The 25188-nt window shown below is 51.1% G+C and overlaps 1 protein-coding gene and 1 non-coding gene across 2 annotated transcripts in view; one reads left to right on the top strand and one right to left on the bottom strand.

Moving 5' to 3' along the window:
* Positions 1-25188, bottom strand: part of Fmn1 (formin 1) — a 219472-nt gene that overhangs the window by 141290 nt on the left and 52994 nt on the right. The window contains exon 3 of the mRNA XM_042687827.1: positions 8935-9052. Within this exon, the coding sequence (XP_042543761.1) occupies positions 8935-9052 (118 nt within the window). The remainder of the gene's footprint in view (positions 1-8934; positions 9053-25188) is intronic.
* On the top strand, positions 1082-1188 carry LOC122114713. Its single transcript, XR_006148606.1, has one exon. It is a non-coding gene; the product is annotated as a U6 spliceosomal RNA (small nuclear RNA).

Here is a 25188-nt window from a genome sequence, read left to right as displayed (position 1 = left end):
GAACACAGGGGGTGTTGGCTTCACCACCTGCAGTGTGGGCAGCGATGACAGGTGGGTTTCTAGAACCATCCAGATGGCTTCCTTCCTGAAAATTAAGCCTATTGTCATGAGTCAGGATGAGTGCAACATTCGGAGGGAGGTTGAGGTGTTAGGACTGGGCTGAGACAAGGAGTGTATGCTCTACAGGAGGTACAAATAAACACACAGACCTAGTCAGAAGACCCAGGCTCCAGCCCTGACTCTGCCACTAGATCCAGAGATCTAAACCCAAAGTTCCTTCCAGCTTGGCTTTTAATATTCTAAAATTTGAGATTCTGCATTTGACTCTGTTGCTTTGGCTCCCCTTTGAGCAAAACCCCTTAGTAATATTCCTTGAGCACAGGGCCCGGTCCCACTCCGGTACTGTCCAGCGCCCGTTTATGCTGGGGACAGGCCCCAGAGTGCAGTCGGGGAGGCTCAGCACTGCCTGCCCCCAACTTCCCGTCCTGCACCTCCCAGTGTGGCGGCTGTCTGCTCCTTCCTGTGAGCCTCCGGCTGCTGCGCTGTCCCAGTCGCGCTGCGCACGGGACGCAGCGTAGCACACGTGCCCCTGGGAAAGACACGTGGGTAACGGATGTGGGCATGTGACTTGACAAGTCTACCCATTCACGGCCATCACAGTGCGTTAGCTGTGAATGGAGAAATGACAAACTACACGGGGCCAATAAAATATTCCAAGATTTTATAGCTCTCCTTGGCTGGCAAAGCAAGAAGGAGGAAGGATGACTAACAGTTCAACCACTTTGTAATGAAGCAAAGCCAAACTAGAAACAAGCCACTCAGAGGGCCGGCCTGTACTTAGCTGAGGGACGGGCTGTCCACAAAATCCCAACAGGAACACTTCTGAGATGCTCCCTGCATCGCTAGCTTGCTCACAGCGACCACAATACCCCGCACTAAGCTCTCTTTTCTCCTCCTTTGCTGAACAGGGCGTAGAGTGCCCTCAGGCCGGCTCTGAGTTGCTGCAAAAGAACAGAAAGCTTTTCTACATACTTGTTGGAGGAAACCAAATTGCACAGTTCCTTTCAGAAACAGGAGTGCTGTGCTCGCTTCGGCAGCACACATACTAAAATCGGAACGATACAGAGAAGATCCGCATGGCCCCTGCGCAAGGATGACACGCAAACTCGTGAAGCGTTCCACATTTTTTTCTAACACATCTATAAGATGATTTCTTTGTTGCTTTGTACGTCCCTCCCCCACGGTACAGCCCCTGCTTTCACTGTATTTGATGTCGGTATAATTTGTGGAGGGGAAGGGGAAAAACAAGTCGTTTAAATAGGGATACAGTGGACCCATTGCAACAATGAGACGTACAAGTTGTATGTTGAAAATGAACTTTACAACTTGGTGGGGGGGGGGGTGCGGGGCAGGGGGAGGCTGGGAAGGGATGGGAAGGGGAAACAAAGGAGGAGGCTACAATGCTTGATAAGAAATGTACTCATTATCTTGCCCATGGAATTGTAACCCCTCTACAATATTTTCACAATAAAAAAAATGAAGAAAAAAAAAAGAAAACAGGAGTGCGTTTTCTTCTTCATACTTCGTATTCCCTCTGCAAGGGGTAAGGAAGTCGCTGACCGCTACACAAGCATGCCCTCATCTCAGGATGTGGAGACACGCATGCTAAGAGAAACTCCAGGCAGTCCCTCAAAGACCAGATCAGGAGGGGAGTGGGAAAGGAACCTGGGGCGGGAAGAGATGGCCATGGGGTGCAGGAAGAAGTCAGAAGCAAAAGCCACACCCACTGCAGTGTGCTCTTCGATGGCCTGCTGGTATCCCTGGGCTTTTAAAGGAGTCTCAAAATAAGAAAAATCCCTCACCCCAGTAAAAGTCAGGGAAGGCTTCCCTGATGTCAGTCAGTCCCAACATGCCTGGCCTTGGGGAAGCCTTGGCTTTGGGAGGAAGACTTACACTGGCATCAGGTTCTCACAAACACTTTGCATAATTAGAAGAAGGAAACAAAGTCATAGTATTTATATTTTAAAAAGACATTCCAGTGATTACACCTGGAAAAATGCAAAATACATTCATATACACTTATAAATTTTATTTGCATATATTAGATACGCAATTTATTCTAAGTCATAAAACAAACTAAGTCATTTTATACAATATGTTCCTGGGTAGAGATACTAACCTACCTCACCTTCATTTACAAGGTAATAAAATTCCAGTAAAACATCCAAGGAGATAGTACTTGAACCACCACCTACCCAGGTGCCCTTCAATGATGTAGTGTTGAAGATACTGACATCATGTGTGTGCACACATACATGAACCCACACACATGCACACATGCACATCCACACACACACACACACACAGATATCCAAGAGAGAGAGAAAGACCTATGCAAAGCCTGCTGTAAAATTAACTCTCAATTGAAAAAAAGTTATCTGATATTGGAAATTCAGATTATACACCTTTAATTATAATTTTATAATGAAATGGAGGGAGAGACAGAAAGAGTGGAAAGCACTCATTTAAGAAATTTGAGGGCTATAGATGTGGCTCAGTGATAGCCTGATTACTTAGCAAGCTCAAAGCCTTGGCTTTTGTCCTCAGTACCACAAGAGAAAAGCAAGGGTAGGGGGCAGAGAGGAGAGGAAAAGGAGAGAGGAAAAGAGGGAGGAAGGAAATAAGGGAAGGAAAGGAGGAAAGGAAAAAAGTGGTGAGGAGAGGAAGAAAGAGGAAGGAAAAAGAAAAGGAAAAGGTGAATTTGGAGTAGTAAAAACCCAAAGGAAAATCACTTCATAAAATTCTACAATAAAAGGATATAAACATTTAAAATACTACAGAAAACACAATAAGTAAAATTAAAAACACATGATAAAAACAAGATATTTAATAATTATGAAAAGTATTAATTTTTACATTCAGCAAGTAACTTGGTAATATGCATCAGAACTCTTTAAAACAGCATATATCTGAATGTACAGTAAGTCTCTCAGTAGTATTTTATCCCAATTACTTATAATAAAAATGGATTTGTGAGCAAAGATATTTTATTATGTATAATTTAAAAATCAAAATCACTACTGATAATATTTAGTAAATGTCATTTAGAAAATGTGAACTCCTAAATTCAGTCTCAGTACCGGCAACTATTTTAAGTCATTTTTAAAGTAAATGGCTCATGCCTATAATTCCAGTTACCCAACAGGCAGATCTGAGGATTGGAGTTCACAGCAACACAGGCAGGAAAGTCGGTGATACGCTCATCTCCAATCACCCACCAAAAGGCTGAAGGCGGAACTGTGGCTCCAGTGGTAGAGTTCTAACCTTGAGCAAAAAGCAAACGGACAGTGCCCAGACTCTGGAGTTCAAGCCCCAGTACTGCTATTAAAAAAAAAAGCCATTTAAGAGACCAAAAGAATCAAAGAAATGTTGGACAAATGGGATTGCGTGAAACTGCAGTTTCTGCATGGCAAAGGACATAGCAAGCAAGATCAATAGAAAGCCTACAAATTGAGAGAAGATCTTCACTAGCCATACAATGGACAAGGATCTCATATCTGAAATATGCTTAGAACTCAAAAAACTAAATCCCTCAACAACAAATCCTCAAAGAAATAAATAAGTGGGCTAAAGACTTAAAGAGAAACTTCTCTGAAGAGGAAATAAGAATGGCCAATGGATACATGAAGAAATGCTCAACTTCTCTAGCCATAAAAGAAATGCAGGGGCTGGGAATGTGGCTCAGTGCATGCACAAGGCCCTGGGTTCAATTCCTCAGCACCACATAAACAGAAAAAGCTGGAAGTGGTGCTGTTGCTCAAGTGGTAGAGCACTAGCCTTGAGCTGAAGAGCTGAAGGACAGCGCCCATGCCCAGAGTTCAAGCCCCATGACTGATAAAAACAAAAAAAAAAGAAATGCAAATCAAGACAACACTGAGATTCCACCTCACCCCAGTTAGAATGGCTATAATCAAGAAATCTAATAACAACAGATGCTGAAGGGGATGTGGACAGAAGGGAACCTTACTGCATTGTTGGTGGGAGTGTAAACTTGTTCAACCACTTTGGAAAGTAGTATGGAGGTTCCTCAAAAGACTCCACATAGAGCTCCCCTATGACCCAGCAATCCCACTTTGAGGCATTTACCCAAGTGATCACAAACAAGGCCATACCAAAGCTACCAGCCCAACCATGTTTACTGCAGCATTATTTACCATAGATAAGATATGGAACCAACCCAGATGCCCCTTAGTAGATGAACGGATCAAGAAAATGTGGTATATATACACAATGGAATTCTATGCCTCCATCAGAAAAAAATGACATCACCTCATTTGTTAGGAAAGGGAAAGACTTGGAAAAAATTATATTAAGTGAAGTAAGCCAGGCCCAAAGAAACATAGATCCCATGGTTTCCCTTAAGTCTAGGACAAACAGAAAAGGTCAAAAGCTATGTACATATGACCACATAATTTCTAACGTATTTATAATGTACCATGTGATTTTTTTTGTTTCTTTTGTATGCTCTTCCCCCAGTGACAACCTGTTTTCACTGTATTTGATTCCGATGCCCTGCATCTTGTATATACATTTTTCTAATTTGGGGAGGGGAAGGGAAATAACAAAATGCTGAAATAAGGATATAGGATGAACCATTGTAACAATGAGATGTACAAGACACTATGTTAAAACGAACTTTACAATTTGGGGGAGAGGGGTTGGGGTAGGGCGGGTAGGGATGGTAGGGGAAAAACAATGGAGGAGGCAACAATGTTTGATAGGAAACATACTCATTCCTTACTCATGTAACTGTAACACCTCTGTACAGTATTTTTACAATAAAAAAACATTAAAAGGAGACTGAAAGAGCAGTCTGTAACATCTAAATGTTTCACTTTTACTGTCAGTGTTCAAGTCACATACCCGAGCACACTCGGCATCCTCCGAGGGGCAGCTCTGCGGGAACCTGGGCTTCTCCCAACCAGCACATCACCCACCCTCAGGACCTGGAGACTGGCAGTCAGGGTGCCCCGAATGGCGGGCTGGGAACTCGGGGTGCCATAGACTCTACAGCCAGAGCCAAGGGCTTTAGCTGTAAATGGCTGTGTAAATGGAGTGTAGCTGAAATGTCTTTGCACACTGCAGGAGCTGGTCACGGTGTCGGGCGGCCGGGGGAGAGCACACTTGGCAGCAGCACCAGCAATTGTGGTTAGCAAGGAGGACTCAGTTTTAAAGGGACAGCCCCTCCCGCTGGCTCCTGTACTTCTTACCCTTAGCAACAGTTCCCTGCAGTGCAAGGTGACCTCTTAAAGTTCTGAGAACTGAAGCCGCGGCAAAGCCAGGGTGGCTGAGGGCAACGTACGGACTGGGTGAGGTGTGGGCAGGGCTGGCCTCAGCGTGAAAACACCACTGTTTTCCCAGCTCCCCCAGGACCATGCATTATCACCAGCACAGACTCTGAGAGCACTCCGGGGATACAGAGGCCTGGCATGGGAGCGCACTCGCACTCATGAAATCCCATGTGTGAAGGAGGAGGAGATCAGGAGGACCGTGGTTCTAGGCCAGCCTGAGCAAATGTTAGGGAGGTCCCATTGTAATAAGTTGAAAGTGGTATTGCATGCCTCTAATCCAAGCTACATAGGAGTCATAAACAGAATTGCCACCTGAGGCCTGCCCCAGGCAAAAAATAAAAATGTATCCCCCAAAAAATACTGTAGCAAAAAAGGCCATGGGTGTGACTCAGGAGGTAAAGCACCTGCCTAACAAGTATGAGGCCCTGAGATCAAACCACAGCACTACCAAAAATAAAGTAAAAAATAGGAGCTGGATGCTGGTAGCTCAGGCTTATAATCTTAGCTACTTGGGAAGATAAAAACAAGATCAGTACAGCCAAAAGTTCACAAGACCTCCGCTCAGCCCACAGTTGGTTCAGCAGCTTGAGTCTGGCATGTGCCAGGCTGCGTGGAAGGCTGAGATTGTGAGGACTGTGGCTTAATGGAGGGAAACTGGATGTGGTGGCGGACATTCGTCATTCCAGCAGCCACAGGAAGCCTAAAACAGGTGGATCTCAACCTACAGGTAAGCCTGGGCAAGACGTGAAACCCTATCTCAAAACAACAACAAAAATGAACCCACAGTAAAGAGCAGAGTTAGACGTATGGCTCGGTGACTGAATCTTAATCTCTTGTATCAGTAGATTAATGAAAATAAACCCTAGGAAAAGAAATACACTAAAAAGGTAAAGGCATAAGACTTTGGCTACCTTGAACTATCATGGACCTAGTTTCTGTCTGTGCTCCCTGCAGAGAGATAAGTATTGTCTGTCTCCCCATGGTCAGGGAGGGCGATGGAGACGCCACAAATGTGCTCCACAGAAAACTAGACTTCAGCTCACTGAACAATGGAGCCTAGGGAAAGTGCAGGGGAAAAGATAACTCTTGTCAGGTGCCAGTGGCTCATCCTTGTCATCCTGGCTACCCAGCGGGCTGGGATCTGAGGATCACGGTTCAAAGCCAGCCCAGGCAGGAAAGTCTGTGAGACTCTTATCTCCAATTAACCACTAGAAAACCAGAAGTGGCGCTGTGGTTCAAGTGGTAGAGCGCTCGCCTTGAGCTGAAGAGCTCAGGGACAGCGGCCAGGCCCAGAGTTCAAGCTCCACAACCAACAACAACAACAACAAAGTAAATTCTCTCAAAATCACCAGTGAATGACAGGGCAGGCATAGAGTGATATCCAGGAGTGGATCCAAAGTTACTCTCCTACAGGCACAGATGTCTAATTCTTCTGCAGAAACCCCTCTCTCTCAAAGTATACCAGCAGATAAGCGGGTATTCAAGAAGCTCCCAAGCAAGTGAGTGCCCAACACGCAGTACCACTGCCCCTGTGGGAGGCTGCCAGGGCACCAGGCCACCTTTCCTGGCCCTGACCAGCCTACCTCACCTCATTGTGCAACGGTGCTCTCCGAGACTTCCCTACACAACTGCCATCCTTAGCCCCTCTCCTCTTCCTTCTCCCCTCATGTAAGACCTGGAGTAGTTCTAAGAATACAAGTCTATCAAAGAAGCCTGAGGAAACACAGCCCAGGTAAATCAGGTGACAGGACAGAAAACAAAGACTTAGCAACGTCTGTGAGGGGTAAATACCATGCGGTATTACAAATAGCAGAGCCATGAAAGGCCTTGCAATGTTAATTTCCTTCACTCTGGCACGGCCCATTTTATAAAGAAGACTGCCACTGTACTAAAGTATGTAGTAGAAATGGGGAACAAGGATCTGGGGGATTCTGGGCTCACTGTCTTCCATTTTCATCAGTTCATTCAACCACTCACACCGCACCAGACGATGGAAAGGAAAGATGGAAAGGAAATCTAGAGGGCAGCTCAGTGCTGATAGGAGGCATTCCAGTTTTGGAGACTGCGTAAGCACAGAAACAGTGAAACAGCTTTGCATATCACCATTAGCACATGAGACTGTCCATGCTCTACTGAAGAACGAAATGCTGCGAGGTCGTTTGTCCGGGCCGACTGCAAGAGCGTAACTGTGTACCTACAAGGTAGAAAATAACACCTGCCAACGGGATTGTTCTCAACCATGGGGAAAATGTAATATCGCACCAAAACCTACAGAAGCACGCAAACTTTGATCTACCTACAAAAATAAGTATTTTCGACAACTATATAAATTGGTCTTAATAAACATGCCTACCCATGACAACCAACAAAAGATAAGCCATGCATGGTGTGCGGGCTGAGGGAAGGCTCTCTGGAAGGAACTGGCAAAGGAGAAATAGGAAAAACCACACAAACTTGTGACATATGTGGTGCTTAACCCATGGCCTGAGGTAGGTCAGGAATGGCATCTTTTTTCATGGAGAATGGAACGTGGATTTGCAAAGTCTCTTTGGTCCAAGGGACAAAGGAAGGATCGTAAATGGCTCCCTTTTAGAAGATTATCAGTTTCCCTTCTAAATGCTGGCTGGGACCTCAACAGAAGTCAGTGGTGTTCGACAAGTCTGTCCAGATGTGTTATGACTCCAGTTTTTCCTCTTGTCATAAGAATTCAGTTAAGTGAAAACTCAGCAAAGGGACCTGAATAAATTTGTTTTCTGCCTTATTAAGTACAGACTTTAAACAGACCAGGAAGTAGCAGAGTAAAGGCCTCTTCAAGTGTCTGCTGTTTTGTAGGTTCTGCTAGTACCTAGATTCATGGAATAGCTAATACCCAAATACCAGAAAGATATTTGGAAGAATGTGGTAAGAGATTTTGTGAAAGAGATTTTGCCAGACACATACACAGACACACAGACAGACAGACACACACACACTTAAACCATGTCTATCTCTAATTCTACAGTGATGTTCAGTTTCATGTGAATCTTGACTTAAAAGACTAAAAATGTCTGGAGTCCTATTCCATTTAAACAGATTCAACTAAAACTCCTGGGAAGTTTTCCAGTGAGTCCGATTGCTCTAAAATTGGACATGCATTAAACGAAGCTTTGTCTCACAAAAGCAAGCAAGTAACTGATAGGCCATCTGTACGTTCACGCTGCACAAGGCTCCTTTATCTTGGAAGCATTACTCAGAGGCAAACAGCACACCTCAGATTACAGCTCTGCAGAAGCACACGCATTGCCTCTTCCAGCAACACAACCAGCTTGCACACTCTATGAGCTCCAACCACCTGCTTCCTGGGGAATTTGTAATCCACCTGCTCCACTCATTCCCCAAAGGCTCCCTGCTCGACACACATGCTCCCTTTCATTCATCCCCCCACAGTTGCCTTTCTCCCCCAAGAGATTGGCTAGCAGCAAACCTAAATGACAAGAGGCCTTCGGCATCACATTTTATAAGGAAACAAAACCCCAAGTTCTGCACGTTGAGGCCACCGCAGGAAGAGGCTGGCTCCTGGGTGCCTGGCTTCCGTCCACATTACCTGCTTCCGTATACTTCAGTCCCACTTTCTCTTCTGTGTCCTTTGTCCTGGGCGGGGGCCAGATAGCCTGGAGTCTGCCCGGAGTCCTGTCGTCCGGCTCCGTAGGGCTCTGGTCGGGCTGTTGAAAAGCAGGCAAAGGTAAGTGAAGGGAAACGTGGCCAGAACATACGAACTGTGAAGCACACTCATGCTAACACCAATGCTGATATTATTCTGCAATGACATATCTAACTGTGCCGCGAACCTTTTCTAGAAGGGTAAAGGATGGGGGAGGCGTCCCTATTAAAAACAAAACAAGTACTACACCTTTGTTAATAAAGCCATCTTTAAAAGCACAAATCGGGGTTGATGATACAGAACAAATGTGCTGTATTCAGGTACATTTATAGTTTGCAAATTTACCCCAAACCGCTCTAGGGATTTTTATGCTAAGGATAAACTGTGTTCTCCATCAGCTTTGGTAAGTCACACTTCTTTCAGAAATCCACTCTAAATCTTTTTTCTTTCCTATTAAAAAATGAGTGAGATTAGCTTCATATTCAAGTCTTTTTAATTTAAATTTTAATGTTATAATAAAGATAAAGTACATAAGCCAGGTGCCAGTGGCTTACGCTTGTAATCCTAGCTATTCAGGAGGCTGAGATATGAAGATCACGGTTCAAAGCCAGCCCGGGCAGGAGACTCTTATCTCCAATAAATCACGAGAAAACTGGAAGTGGCGCTGTGGCTCAAGTGGTAGAGCACTAGCCTTGAGCTGAAGAGCTGAGGGACAGCACCCAGGCCCAGAGTTCGGGCCCCATGACCGACCAAAAAAAAAAAGTGAAGCACACAGAAGTTATTGTCATAAGTCAGGCACAGAGTCCCTAAGTCAGGTACAGAGTCGTTGGTCAGGCACAGAGTCCGTAAGTCAGGCACAGAGTCCATGGGTCAGGCACAGAGTCCATGGGTCAGGCACTGAGTCCGTAAGTCAGGCACAGAGTCCATGGGTCAGGCACAGAGTCCATAGGTCAGGCACTGAGTCCGTAAGTCAGGCACAGAGTCCGTGGGTCAGGCACAGAGTCCATAGGTCAGGCACTGAGTCCGTAAGTCAGGCACAGAGTCCGTGGGTCAGGCACAGAGTCCGTGGGTCAGGCACAGTGTCCGTGGGTCAGGCACAGTGTCCGTGGGTCAGGCACAGAGTCCATAGGTCAGGCACAGTGTCTGTGGGTCAGGCACAGAGTCCGTGGGTCAGGCACAGTGTCCGTGGGTCAGGCACAGAGTCCGTGGGTCAGACACAGAGTGTGCGTCTTTTGGGACAAGGTCACCCTCGAGTTTTGTAGGTTTTTAGGAGTTGCATTTTACAAGTAGGAGAATGCTCTGCTGTATTTAGCGATTTTAACTACTACCTGCGATCACGTTAGGTTTTACGGGTTTAACTGAATGTATTGAGCAGACAAGAGGGAGAGGCCATCATCCGCGGGACTCTGCGCCCGCCGCGCAGGGCCCTGGGCTACGGGCTGGGCGGCTTCAGCGTCCGCTGGCTCCTGGCCTCTCCTCGAGCGTGCCCAGCCAGGGCCGCCCCCCTGCTCCCCGGAGATGGGGCTCGGGCTGCCAGGTCGCCAGGCCAGTCAAGGGCCTGGCCTTTAGGTCTGGACCTCCCAGGAAGGGGCTCCCCGGCTGACGCACCCACCGCTGCCACTGGGTGCAGGCCGCCCGTGCGCCCCCCACGCCCCGCTCTGCCCGTCCACCCGTGCGCCCCCCACGCCCCGCCCCAGCTGCCCGTGCGCCCCCCACGCCCCGCTCTACCCATCCACCCGTGCGCCCCCCACGCCCCGCCCCAGCTGCCCGTGTGCCCCCCGCGCCCCGCTCTACCCATCCACCCGTGCGCCCCCCACGCCCCGCCCCAGCTGCCCGTGCGCCCCCCGCGCCCCGCCCCAGCTGCCCGTGTGCCCCCCGCGCCCCGCTCTGCCCATCCACCCGTGCGCCCCCCGCGCCCCGCCCCAGCTGCCCGTGCGCCCCCCGCGCCCCGCCCCAGCTGCCCGTGCGCCCCCCGCGCCCCGCCCCAGCTGCCCGTGCGCCCCCCGCGCCCCGCTCCGCCCGACCGCCCGTGCGCCCCCCCCCGCGCCCCGCTCCGCCCGACCGCCCGTGCGCCCCCCCCCCCCGCGCCCCACTCCGCCCGCCGTGGCCCGGAAGGCCACCCTAGCTCTACCTACGCTCTTGGGGTCGGCCGGCCCGCCGGGCTGGGGCCTGGGCGGCTCGAACACGGCCCGCAGCGCCTCCTTCTCCAGCCGCATGTGGCGCTTGACGGCCTCCAGCTCCGTGTGGGCGCCGGGCCTCCGCGCAGGGCGCGCGAACAGGGCGCGGAGGGCCTCCAGGGCGCCCTCGGCCGGCCGCGCCCGGGCCGCGCCCGCCTCCCGGGCCCCTCCGCGGGCGCCCCCGGCCGGCCGGGCCGCGTCGGCGCCCAGCAGCTGCGAGAGCTGCTCCAGCAGCGAGGGCGCGGCGCCCGGCTCGGCGCCCGCCCGGCCCCGCTGCACGGGCTGCGTCAGCCGCAGCAGCGCCAGGTCCGCGTCCTTGGGCCGGATCTCCGTGACGGCCTGCTCGCCCCTCCGCAGCACGCGGAGCCCGCTGAAGACGGCGGGGAGCTGGAAGGCCTTCTCCCGCGGGGCCGCGGCCGGACGGGCGCTCCAGCTCTGCTCCGAGCCCCGCCGGGCGGCCTCGCCGGAGGCCTCTCCCGGGGCCTCTCCCGCCCTGCTGCGCCCGGCGCCGTCCTCCCCGGCGTCCTCTCTGGTGTCCTCTCCGGCGTCCTCGCCAGGGTCCCCTCCAGCCCGGTCCTGCCCGGCGCCGGCTCCAGCGCTGCCCACTCCGGGGTCCTCCCGGGCGCTGTCCTCCCGGGCGCCGTCCTCCCCGGCGCCGTCCTCCCGGGCGCCGTCCTCCCGGGCGCCGTCCTCCCCGGCGCCGTCCTCCCGGGCGCCGTCCTCCCCGGCGCCGTCCTCCCGGGCGCCGTCCTCCCGGGCGCCGTCCTCCCGGGCGCCGTCCTCCCGGGCGCCGTCCTCCCGGGCGCCGTCCTCCCCGGCGTCTTCCTCCCGGGCGCCGTCCTCCCGGGCGCCGTCCTCCCCGGCGTCTTCCTCCCGGGCGCCGTCCTCCCCGGCGTCTTCCTCCCGGGCGCCGTCCTCCCGGGCGCCGTCCTCCCGGGCGCCGTCCTCCCCGGCGTCTTCCTCCCCGGCGCTGGCCTCCCCGGCGTCTTCCTCCCCGGCGCAGGCCCGCGGAGCGCCGTCCCCGTCGGGGGCCGTCCTCTGGGCGCCCTCCCCGCCCTCCCGCCGGCCTCCGGGTTCCCCTCCGGGCTCCGGGCCCCCGTCGTCGTCGGCGTCCGTGTCGGAGTCGCTGGTGGTGCGCACGAGGGTCCCGCGGACGCAGAGGACCTGGCCGCCGTCCTCCGCCGGCGCCGCGGAGCCCGGCCCGGCCCCCGGCTCCAGCCTGCGGAAAGCCGTCAGCACGGCGCCCGCCGCCGGCCTCCGCGGCCCGAGCCGGGGCCTCCCGGAGAACGGGCCCGGGCCCGGGACCGGCCGGGCCGCCTGCGGCGCCGGGCCGGGGTCGGGGTCCCCGCGCTCCGCCATGGCCGCGCCGGGCCTCCGGGGAGCTCTGCTCTCAGGGCCGGGCTCCATGGGGCCGGCGCACGGGCGGCGAGGGCGGGGAGGGCGGGGAGGGCGGGCCGGCCCATGGACGGGAGGAGGGCGGGGAGGGCGGCGAGGGCGGGCCGGCCCATGGACGGGAGGAGGGCGGGGAGGGCGGCGAGGGCGGGCCGGCCCATGGACGGGAGGAGGGCGGGGAGGGCGGGCGCACCCGCAGACCAGGAAGGCGGACCGGGGAGGGCGGGGAGGGCAGCACGGCGTGCCCACAGGCCGGGAGGGCGGGCGGGGCCTCGGCGGGACCACGCGGCGTCCCTCCGTCCCTCCCGGCTGAGACGGCGCCCGGCTCCGCCGCGTCCCCTCCCCTCCCCTCCCCTCGCGGGCGCCGGGCTTCCCGGGACTCCGCGTTCGCCTCCCGGGACAAAGGCTCTCTGGGGCGGGCTCAGGCGCTGGGCCACCTCCGCCTCGGGGGCGGCGCTGCGCCCCGCGCAACTCCGGTCGGGATTTGGACCGGGCCGCCGCCGTCGAGCCCCGCCCGCCCGGGAGCGTCCCGCCGTCCGGCTCTGCCCCGCCAGGTCCCGTGGAGGGCGGGCAGCGGGCAGCGGGCCAGGAGAACCCGCAGGACAGGTTTCAGAGCCCGCGGTCCAGCCTGCCCGTCTGGGGCCCTGCTCCCGCGCACCGGGCTGGGCACACCGCGCCCGCCGCCCCTCCGCGCCCTCCGCGCCCTCCACCCCCGCCGCCCCTCCGCGCCCTCCGCGCCCGCCGCCCCTCCGCGCCCGCCGCCCCTCCGCGCCCGCCGCCCCTCCGCGCCCTCCGCGCCCTCCGCGCCCGCCGCCCCTCCGCGCCCGCCGCCCCTCCGCGCCCGCCGCCCCTCCGCGCCCTCCGCGCCCTCCGTCCCTCCACCCCCGCCGCCCCTCCGCGCCCTCCGCGCCCGCCGCCCCTCCGCGCCCGCCGCCCCTCCGCGCCCTCCGCGCCCGCCGCCCCTCCGCGCCCGCCGCCCCTCCGCGCCCGCCGCCCCTCCGCGCCCTCCGCGCCCGCCGCCCCTCCGCGCCCTCCGCGCCCTCCGCGCCCTCCGCCCCTCCGCGCCCGCCGCCCCTCCGCGCCCTCCGCGCCCGCCGCCCCTCCGCGCCCTCCGCCCCTCCGCGCCCGCCGCCCCTCCGCGCCCTCCGCGCCCTCTGCCCCTCCGCGCCCTCCGCGCCCGCCGCCCCCTCTGCGCCCCTCCGCGCCCTCCGCGCCCTCCGCGCCCGCCGCCCCCTCTGCGCCCCTCCGCGCCCGCCGCCCCCTCTGCGCCCCTCCGCGCCCTCCGCGCCCTCCGCGCCCTCCGCGCCCGCCGCCCCTCCGCGCCCTCCGCGCCCTCCGCCCCTCCGCGCCCTCTGCGCCCCTCTGCGCCCTCCGCCCCTCCGCGCTGCCGACCCTCCGCGCCCGCGAGGCTGGCAGAGCACAGCAAGCGCCCAGGACGCCACAGAGGGCCGGCGGCCCCGTGCCCTCCCCCCACCAGCTGACTTCCCCGCAGCCCCTGAACCCGGTCCCAGGCCGGTCCCGGGCACAGGCCGACCTCGCACAGAGCCCAGGGCCGCTCCACAGCGGAACCCCTCAGCCAGCAAGGGAGGACGGGGCGGACCTGCTGACAGGGGGGCCGCATCCCCACAGTTAAGTGAGCTGGCAGAGGAGCTGGCCCCATGCTGGCAGCCCTGGTGCTCAGGCGCACCCGTGGGCAGGGGTGGACTGACGGAGGCCCTGGTGCTCAGGCGCACCCGTGAGCAGGGGTAGACTGACAGAGCTGGGCCGGGCTCACCTGTGCAACGGGTCACAGGCTGGCAGCGTCGGTTCCAAACACAGCACCGAGGTAGGTGTGAGTCTGAGTGTGCCAATCACAACAAAGCACGTTAGCATTGCCCCAAATGAACACTCACACAAACAATAGCATTTACTACTGCATCCCACCAACCATTATGGGAAAGCTAAGAGAGTATTTAACCTAAACCCAGATTTGATCTTGTGGCTCAATGGTTAATTCTCTGCTGGGATTATTAGCAAGCAAAAACATGCCCTCCACCCAGCAACCGCTGTGATAACACTTCAGTCACAGAACAAGCTTCCTGTGTAGAGGAAATGCGCATGGATAAAAACCTGACTTCTGGTGTAGCTATCCTGATATCTGACAAAATAAACTTTTCATTAAAATCAGTACAGAAAGACAAGGACGGACATTACATATTAATAAAGGGAACAATCCAAGAGGAGGATATAACCATCATCAACTTATATGCCCCAAATATCGGTGCACCCAGATATGTTAAACAAATGCTCTCAAACTTACAGAATAAAATAGATCCCAATACGATAATACTAGGAGACTTTAACACGCCACTCTCACCAAAGGACAGGTCTACCAACCAGAGGATTGGCAAAGAAGCTACCGAATTAAGTGAGGCCATACTTCAAGCGGAATTAACTGACATCTACCGAGTATTTCACCCTAAAACAACACAGTACACATTCTTCTCAGCAGCTCATGGAACTTTCTCCAAAATAGACCATATCATAGTTCATTCAAGGAACTTAAGCAAATACAAAGGGATCGACATAATCCCCTGTATCCTATCTGACCACAGTGGAATCAAGCTAGCTCTCAATAACAAAGCATACCGCAGAAATTTCTCTAATACATGGAAATTGAACAGCACACTCCTTAACAAGGCCTGGGTAACAGAAGAGATCAGAGAAGAAATAAAGCATTTCCTAGAACTCAATGAAAATGAAAACACCTCACAAAGAAACTTGTGGGACACAGCAAAAGCAGTCCTGAGGGGCAAATTTATTGCCCTCAGTGCCCACATCAAGAGAATGGAGACAGACCAAGTAAATAATCTCATGTTGCAACTAAAACAGCTAGAAAAACAAGAAAAAATGGGACCTAAAGCTACTAGACGAAGCCAGATAACCAAATTGAGAGCAGAGATTAACCAATTAGAAAATCAGAAAACCATAACCAAAATAAACCAAACAAAAAGCTGGTTCTTTGAAAAAATAAACAAAATTGATGGCCCGTTGGCAAGATTAATTAAAAAAAGAAGAGAGGAAACCCATATTAATAGGATTAGGGATGCCACGGGAAACATCACAACACGTACCCAAGATATCCAAACAATTCTAACAGACTACTTTCAAAAGCTATACTCTCTAAAGGAAGAAAATCTGGCGGAAATGGATGCATTCTTAGAGAAATACAAGTTACCCAAACTGAGCAAAGAAGAAGTTAACCAATTAAATAAGCCAATATCCTATAATGAGATACAGGAAGCTATCAAAAGTCTTCCAACAAAAAAAAGCCCAGGACCAGATGGATTCACAGCAGAATTCTATAAGACCTTTAAAGAAGAACTAATACCCATACTCCTCAAGCTCTTCAGAGAAACAGAGAAGGAGGGAGCTATCCCAAACTCATTCTACGAAGCCAATATCACACTCATCCCCAAACCAGGCAAAGACCCAACCAAAAAGGAGAATTACAGGCCAATCTCCTTGATGAACACAGATGCAAAGATCCTTAACAAGATTCTAGCTAACAGAATCCAGAAACACATAAAAAAAATAATACACTATGATCAGGTAGGCTTCATCCCAGAGACACAGGGATGGTTTAACATACGTAAGTCAATAAATGTAATCCAGCATATCAACAGAGCCAAGGTCAAGAATCACATGATTATCGCCACAGATGCAGAAAAGGCCTTTGATAAAATTCAACATTCATTCATGCTAAAAGCTCTGGAGAAAATAGGAATAGAAGGAACATTTCTAAAAACAATAAAAGCCATTTATGACAGACCAATAGCCAATATTATACTTAATGGGGAAAAGCTACAACCAATCCTCCTAAAAACAGGAACAAGGCAAGGATGTCCACTGTCTCCACTCCTCTTCAACATAGTCCTAGAACCCTTAGCCAGGGCAATAAGGCAAGAAAAAGACATTAAAGGGATCCGCATAGGGAAAGAAGAAGTGAAACTATCCCTTTTTGCAGACGACATGATACTATACCTCCACGATCCCAAAAACTCCATCCCCAAACTTTTAGAAATCATAAGTCACTTCGGCAAAATAGCAGGATACAAAATAAACCCACAAAAATCAGTTGCCTTCCTATACACTGATAACGCACAGGAAGAGAGGGAAATAAAGGGAGCAACCCCATTCACAATAACCTCCCAAAAAATAAAATATTTAGGAATTAACCTAACCAAAGATGTAAAAGAACTATTTAATGAGAACTATAAAAAGTTAAAGAAAGAAATTGCAGAAGACACTAGGAAATGGAAAGACCTCCCATGCTCCTGGATAGGCCGACTTAATATAGTAAAGATGGTGATACTTCCAAAATTAATATACAAATTCAATGCAATTCCTATTAAAATCCCAATGACGTACATCACTGAAATACAGAAAACAGTCCAAAAATTTATATGGAACAACAAAAGACCTAGAATAGCCAAAACAATTCTAGGGGATAAAGACAATATGGGAGGGCTATCCATGCCGAACTTCAAACTCTACTACAGAGCTATAATCACAAAGACAGCATGGTACTGGCACAAAAACAGACCCGAAGACCAATGGAACAGAATAGAAGATCCAGATATAAATCCACAGGCCTACAGCCAGCTGATATTCGACAAAGGAGCCAAAGACATACAATGGAAGAAACACAGCCTCTTCAACCGCTGGTGCTGGGAAAACTGGGCAGCCACATGCAGAAAACTAAAAGTGGACCCCAGCCTATCACCATGCACCAACATCAACTCAAAATGGATTAAAGACCTTAACATTAAACCTGAATCTCTGAAACTACTGCAGGACAGAGTAGGAGAGACACTTGAACTAATAGGCACAGGAAGGAACTTCCTGAACAGAGTCCCAGGGTCACAACAAGTTGGAGAGAGACTCGACAAATGGGACTACCTTAAAATAAAAAGCTTCTGCACAGCTAAATCTATCGCAACTAAGCTAGAAAGACAACCAACTAATTGGGAAAAAATATTTACCAGCAATATATCAGACAAGGGGTTAACATCCTGTATATACAGGGAACTCAAGAAACTAATCCCTCCCAAACCTAACAAACCAATTACTAAATGGGCAAGGGAACTAAAGAGGGACTTCTCAAATGAAGAAATAAAAATGGCAAAGAAACACATGAGGAAATGTTCATCATCCCTGGTGGTGAAGGAAATGCAAATAAAGACAACCCTGAGATACCACCTTACCCCAGACAGAATGTCCCACATCCACAAATCAGCCAACGACAAATGCTGGAGGGGATGTGGAGAAAGAGGAACCCTATTACACTGCTGGTGGGAATGTACACTTATACAACCACTTTGGAAAGCAGTCTGGAGGGTCCTTAGAAAGCTAAAGATTGACCTCCCTTACGACCCAGTCATACCACTTCTAGGCATCTACCCTGAACAACAGGAACCAATATACAAGGACACGTGCACCTCCATGTTTATTGCAGCACTGTTCGCAATAGCTAGGATATGGAAACAACCTAGGTGCCCCACCACAGATGAATGGATCCAAAAATTGTGGTATCTATACACAATGGAATATTATGCAGCCATTAGAAATGACAAAATAATGGCATTTGCAGGGAAATGGATGGAGCTAGAAGGAATCATGTTGAGCGAGGTAAGCCAAGAACGAAGAGACAAACGGTACATGGTCTCCCTCATAAGTGGATGCTAAATCCAAAAGGTTAGTGATACGACAAAACTAACAGGACTTAAGAAACAAAGAACTCCCGCTCATCTGGTTGAACCACTACTAAATATCCTCATGCTGCTGATCACAAATATGGTATATAACATGTGAACACTGTTATATATTACAGACTGTGGTAGACAATTTGCTCCAGGGAAGTTAGAATGAACTTGTGACTTTGAAATTATGTAATCATTTAATCACAATCAAAAAAAAAAAAAAAAAAAGAACCTCGGGGAAGGGAGGGAGGGAGGGGATGGTAGGGGGAAAACAATGGAGGGGGTAACAATGTTCAAGAGGAAGTGTACTCATAACCTCACTCATGTAACTGTGACCCTCTGTATAGTAGCTTTACAATAAAAAAAAAAAAAAAAAAAAAAAACCTGACTTCTGCTTTTTGAAGACTATGAAAACAAGAGTCATCACATCTGAACATATGCTCAGTCTCCATTAGAGCAACGTACACAAACCATGGGTGAGCCTGGAGTCTGGCAGTTTCCTTTCAAATGAGGAGGTTTATATCCATGCTGATTGGAAGCTCCAGACCCCCCAACAGACATGGGTAAAAGCAGATCATAAGCTGGAGGGTCAGGTCCTTCTAGGCCACACCATGGAGGTTAGAGCCCCCTGTAATCTACACGGTGGAGCAAGCCGTGCCATCTGAACGTGAAGCTGGTTTAGGAAGAGCAGCCTGGGGCTCACGGATGTCTTCAGGACACTGTTGGACCCCTGGTTTTCATGATCACAGCAAATGTGACTACTTCTAGCCATAAAGGAGCTACCGTGCCCAAATCAGCCTAATCTAGCTAGAACTTGAACATTTTCACAGACTGGGAATAGAAACTTCTCTTGGACATTGTCTTAGGGCCTTATCCCTTGATGACTACTTAGCAGCACCCATTGCACAGAACCAGGAAGCCAAGAGTTCCATCCGCCACACCACTTCAGCCTCAGCCGATTCTCTCTTATTCTAGTTGCAAGACGTGTAAATGCTCTTAGTTTTATCCGTGGGAAAAGAGCCAGATAAAAACTTCTCACCTCAGAGAACAAAGTAAAACGGAGTAATTTTTAACCAGCATTTGACCCATATGATGTCCTTCTTCCTGACTACTTGTTAAAAATGCTTCAGGCCTACCCACTGAACAATCTGCATATTAGCATTATGTAGGATTTCCTACCAGGGAGTTCTCCACGTTTCTCCTGCTCCCTCGCCTCTCAGCTGTGCTCACAGACTGAACCTTGGAGCAGTTAAAAACATCAGTAAGTCCTAGAGAAACGCCAACAAAAAGCGTGTGGCCACCTAGAGCAGGAAAGCAAGCTCCTTGCCTTCATCTTAGAGAAATCAGCACTAAAAACAAGTCATTTTATAGAAGGTAGACACTGTCTAGAAGCAAGTTTCCTGAAGACTACTTTACCCTTTGTACCCTCCCTAGCCCATCCACTCCAAGAGTCCCCTAAGACCCCGGCGAGGCAAGGAAAATGTAGAGCTAGCAAGGCGTTCACTGCCGTGTTGCTTCTGCCCAACTTCTTTCACATTGAGGACATGGCTTTAATGACTAGGGTAAGTAGGCTCAGGGAAGATTGATTGGAGGAACGGGTAGAGAGCAGAGGGAGACCTATTGAGGGTAAGCAGGGGTACAGAAACATCCTGTACAATCACGCTGTTTGCAGCGGCAGGCCGGGAAAAGCCAGCAGGCAGGGCATAAAATTAAGTCACCAAGTGAAATGTGGCACAAAAGGGGAGAGCCCAGAAGCCTGGCATCGCAGGGACTCCACGTACACAACCTGTTGGTTGTGGAAGAGCTTGGCTGGGTCTGAGCTGCTGGGAGGCAGAAGGGGATCTTAGAAATATTAGCAACCATTATCGCCCTACTTTAAAGGTGAAGACACATGAAGTGAGATGCTAGGCCGCGGTTTTGACGCTTACTGCTCCGTGGCATGAGGTACGGTCGGCTCCGCCACACCGCTTCACTCTGAGACACGCTGTAAGCTCACCTGGAAAGGCCAGCAGGCTCCTTATGTTAATCTTCCACATCATCCAGAAGGGGACAGGGCCTTGCTTTAGCTTAAAAATATGAAGTCAAACGAGTGTAAGACCGAGCGAGAGGCCGCCTCAGTCTCCTCCTCGTTTGCAGCGCCTCCCACTCCTTCAGCAGTTCCTATGGTTAACAGCTGTCTCTACCCACTGACAGAGTAGGGAGGTTTCACCTGTCCATTGCAAGGGTGGAATCGGGGTCAAACATCACCAGGAGTGAGAAAGTTTGCTAGATGGAATTGCAAGTTTGGGGAATTGGCTTGCATGTTGATGACAAACTAGAAGAATCTGACCAGAAAGAGAAGAGGCTGTACATGTTGTAGACCTCAAAGGAAGGAAGGATGCAGTGGGGATGGGATCTTACAGAGGTGGCGTGCAGAGCTCAGCATGGCCTTGGCCTTGGGTTCACACCAGGTTCCGACAAGAGACCTGACCCTGGGTGAGTTACACAGGCTCCTGTAGACCGAGAAACATTCTCACTCTGCGACTTGTGAGGATCATGCACACACACACACCCCGTGAGGATCACACACACACACACACACACACACACCATGAGGATCGCGCACGCGCACACACCCCGTGAGGATCGCGCACGCACGCGCACACACACACACACACCCCGTGAGGATCACACACACACACCCCGTGAGGATCGCGCGTACACACCCTATGAGGATCTTGCGTGCACGCACACACACACACACACACACCCCGTGAGGATTGCACACACACACACACATCCCGTGAGTATCACGCGCGCACGCACACACACACACACCTCGTGAGGATCGCACACACACGCACACACACACACACCCTGTGAGGATCGTGCATGCACACACACACACACACACACACACACACACACCGTGAGGATCTCATGCGCGTGCACGCACACACACGCACCCCGTGAGGATTGTACACACACACACACATCCTGTGAGTATCACGCATGCGCGCACACACACACACACCCCCATGAGGATCGCACACATGTGTGCGCACACACCCCGTGAGGATCGCACACACACACACACACACACCCTGTGAGGATTGCGCACGCGCACACACACACACACACACACACCTCGTGAGGATCGCACACACACACACACGCACACCCCGTGAGGATCGCACACACACACACACACACACCGTGAGGATCGCACACGTGTGTGCACACACACACACCACGTGAAGATCGTGCGTGCACACACACACACACACTCACCCTGTGAGGATCGCGCACACACACACACCCCGTGAGGATCGCACACACACACACACACACACACACCCTGTGAGGATCGCGCACGCGCACACACACACACACACACCTCGTGAGGATCGCACACACACACACACACGCACACCCCGTGAGGATCGCACACACACACACACACACACACCGTGAGGATCGCACACGTGTGTGCACACACACACACCACGTGAAGATCGCGCGTGCACACACACACACACACTCTGTGAGGATCGCACACACACACACACACACACACCTGTGAGGATCGCACACACACACACCGTGAGGATCGCACACGTGTGTGCACACACACACACCACGTGAAGATCGTGCGTGCACACACACACACACACACCCTGTGAGGATCGCGCACACACACACACACCCCGTGAGGATCGCACACACACACACACACACACACCGTGAGGATCGCACACGTGTGCACACACACACACCATGTGAAGATTGCGCGTGCACACACACACACACCCGTGAGGATCGCACACACACACACACACACACACACCACTGTGTATGTGTTCAGCCTTCTCATCATACCTGGGACACACTAAGTACTACACAAGTGTGGTATGTTCTCACAGGAAAGAACAACTTTCTCAGCGACATCAGCCAACACCTAACATGAATGTTTTTCACCCCATCAGTACAAGGCCAGCATGACCCACCGCCTCTCAGCTCCTCCCATCCTACGAACTCAGGCCGAGCCTGAGTCAGGGTCTTCTCATCCACGCCCCTCTGTGCCATGAGCGAAACCGAGCTAAAGCAACTCAGGACCAGTGCTTTCTGGACTGATTTGTGCCATGTTTCACTGCAGTCGGTTACAAAGTTCAACCCATTCTTAATGATGTTTCCTGAGTCCTAAGATGACGTTCTGTTGCTTGGTTTTGTAGCACTGTAGCTTTAACTCAGGGCCTGTATTTTCTAGGGAGGTGCTCTACCTCCTGAGTCATGACCCCAGCCCTTTTTGCTTTTTTTTTTTTTTTTGTATGTAATTTTGCTTTCTGCCTGGGCAAGTCTGGACTGTGATTGTTCTATGTATGTTCCCCTTGGAACTGGATGACCGGCACATACTACTGAACCCAGCTTTGTAATTGACTGCGATGGGGGATTGAGTCGTACTAAACTTTTAACCCAGGCTAGCTTTGGATGACAGTCCTCCCAATGTCTGTCTCCCAAGCAGCTAGGAATACAGGCATGAACTATCATGCCAGGCTCGAGATAAATTTAAAACCAATGCCATCGCTTCAGGAAAAAAATCCATTCTTTTCTCAAACAACAAATGAGGCACACTCACATGGGCCTTCTCTTGCTCTGAGGAAGACCGCACCATTCAATGATCAGCCTCCAGAGGGTCCTCAACACAAGAGCACCCGCCATCCTTTGCTTCTTTTACCTTTCCTTCTTTTCTTTTCTTTTCTTCCTTCCTTCTTTTTCCCTCCTCTTCTTTCTCCCCCCCCCCCCCCCCCTTAGGTCAGTTTATTAGATTTCAAAGGTGCTACTTCATTTAAAATTTTCTTACTCTTATAAACGTGAAAATTAAGATTGAAATAGCTATTGTACTGGCTTGGGTCCTACTAACAAATACTTGTAAGACTAATTCCACCAGTAGAGACAAAACTCCTCTGCATATGTGTCCACCATTCATGACAAAAAAACTTAAAAGGGGAAAGAAGGGTTGTGTCTCAACTTGTGAAAGCTGGGGGTGGCTCCTGGGACATGTCTCTGAAGTTGAGCCTCTCATGGGTGAAGAAAAGCACAGGGCCTTCCCCACAAGGGTGCTGGCACTACAGGCATAGTTAGTGGAGAATGTATCTCTCTGTTGCTAAGTAAAAGCTATAGATGAAAACCTGGAATCTAATAAACTATGCCTATGGCTGCCTTCTTCCCAGGTAGCAAACCTAGACAGCTCCTGGCTACTACTATATGACTATGTATTTCTTTCTTTACTCTCCTTAATTTCTTTTTTGATGATTAAATGTATTGCTTCTTCTTGTGTGCAGTACTGGGTGTAAATTCAGGCTTTACTTCTGAACCATTGAATTAATTCCTTGAATTAAGTCTGAACACAAGTTACCAACTGAAAGGGGAAAATAAACACAGAAATAAATGTCTGTGCATGATTATTATGAAGGAGAGAGGGGTGTAGTTCCACAGATCTGTCTTTAAACACAGTTAAAGAGCGCAAAGAAACAGGAGAGAGGAATGAAAATGTATGACTCGCACATGGGGTATAGTTGGGTTCAGGATGAAGGGTTTCTGAGACTCACACACAAACTGTGTTACTTTAGGCAAAAGCCTTAGCTTCTCTGAGCCATCATAGATGAAGATTTGGAAGCTAAAAAACTATTTATGCCTATACCTGTGTTTCCCTTTTCCCAAGTACACAACCAGGGAGCTCTTGGCTCCTGCTACACTCAGGAATCCTCCTTTCATGTTCCTCACCATTCTCCACCACATGTGCGAAATAGAGAAGTAATTCTCACTTCTAACTGTTCAAAAGTCCATCGTGCTCCTCTTCCTGACCCAGGGCTTGTGGGTAACTCCCTGTGGCCACGCTGAAACAGAACGCAGGGACCAGGGGGTGAGCCACACTTCCAGAGGGGCAGCCGCGCGCTTCCACACAGCCCAGCTCCTTCCCTGGAGGCTTGGTAAAACAAGCATATACAGCAGACTGCCACTGTCAACGCTTCTAAATAACCTAGGACATATTCCCAGGAAATGTTACAACAGTGCCTAGAACCAAGGTCACATACTTTCCATTGCTGGAGAGGGAAATTGCTGTTCCTCATCAAGGCACCCCCAAAGCAGTGACATTTATGAAGTAGCTACCATCGAGATAAAAGCACTAAAAATCCAGAATGACTTAATTACAATCTGATGCAAATCAAAGGATAACAGAAAAGTAACTGGGCCATAAATCTGAAACTTTACATTAACAGAGGAGGTCTCCAGCAGCCTCTGTGTTACAGCCACTATGTTTCAGATTCTAAATGGATCACAATGGAGGAAAGAAAAGCCTTTCTGAAAGGCACATTGCAGCATGGAGGATACATATAGAAAGAGATCAGGCTTAAAGAGATTATAGGACTCAGTCGGACAAAGGAGGACTGCTCCCAACAGAGCCTGCCTTACTCCCCTGTCATCCACTCTTTAATGGACAGGGGTTGTGGAAAGGATTTTCAGCATGCAGTGTCGCACATGCACGTACTGTACTTTAGTTGGGTTGACTCGCTCCATTGCTTTTTCCTTCCCCCTGCTATTCAACAGCTTTCAGTGAGTTTGCTTATGTCATCTCCGCATCTGGATGGGTGTGATGTATTTTGATATTTTTCATCTTCCATCATTGTCTTCTCCTCTCTCCCCCAACCCTTACCAAATAGTCCCACAATCACAGTTATGCAGAACTGGAAATTGGAGATAAAAAAGGAGGCTAAAACATTGTAAGTCACCAAAGAGGTGAAAAGCAGCCATGTAAATTTTAGAGAAACTAAGTAAAATGTTTCAACAGCAACATCCCAACTAACCTGAAAACAGTCCCAGGCAATTTTCTGAGCTGAAAAAAGTTC

This window comes from Dipodomys spectabilis, unplaced genomic scaffold (genome assembly GCF_019054845.1).
Source record: "Dipodomys spectabilis isolate Male_0828 unplaced genomic scaffold, ASM1905484v1 ptg000108l, whole genome shotgun sequence".
Classification (NCBI taxonomy): domain Eukaryota; kingdom Metazoa; phylum Chordata; class Mammalia; order Rodentia; family Heteromyidae; genus Dipodomys; species Dipodomys spectabilis.
Note: the sequence above shows the minus strand (reverse complement) of the source record. Positions and strands in the feature narration are given on the sequence as shown.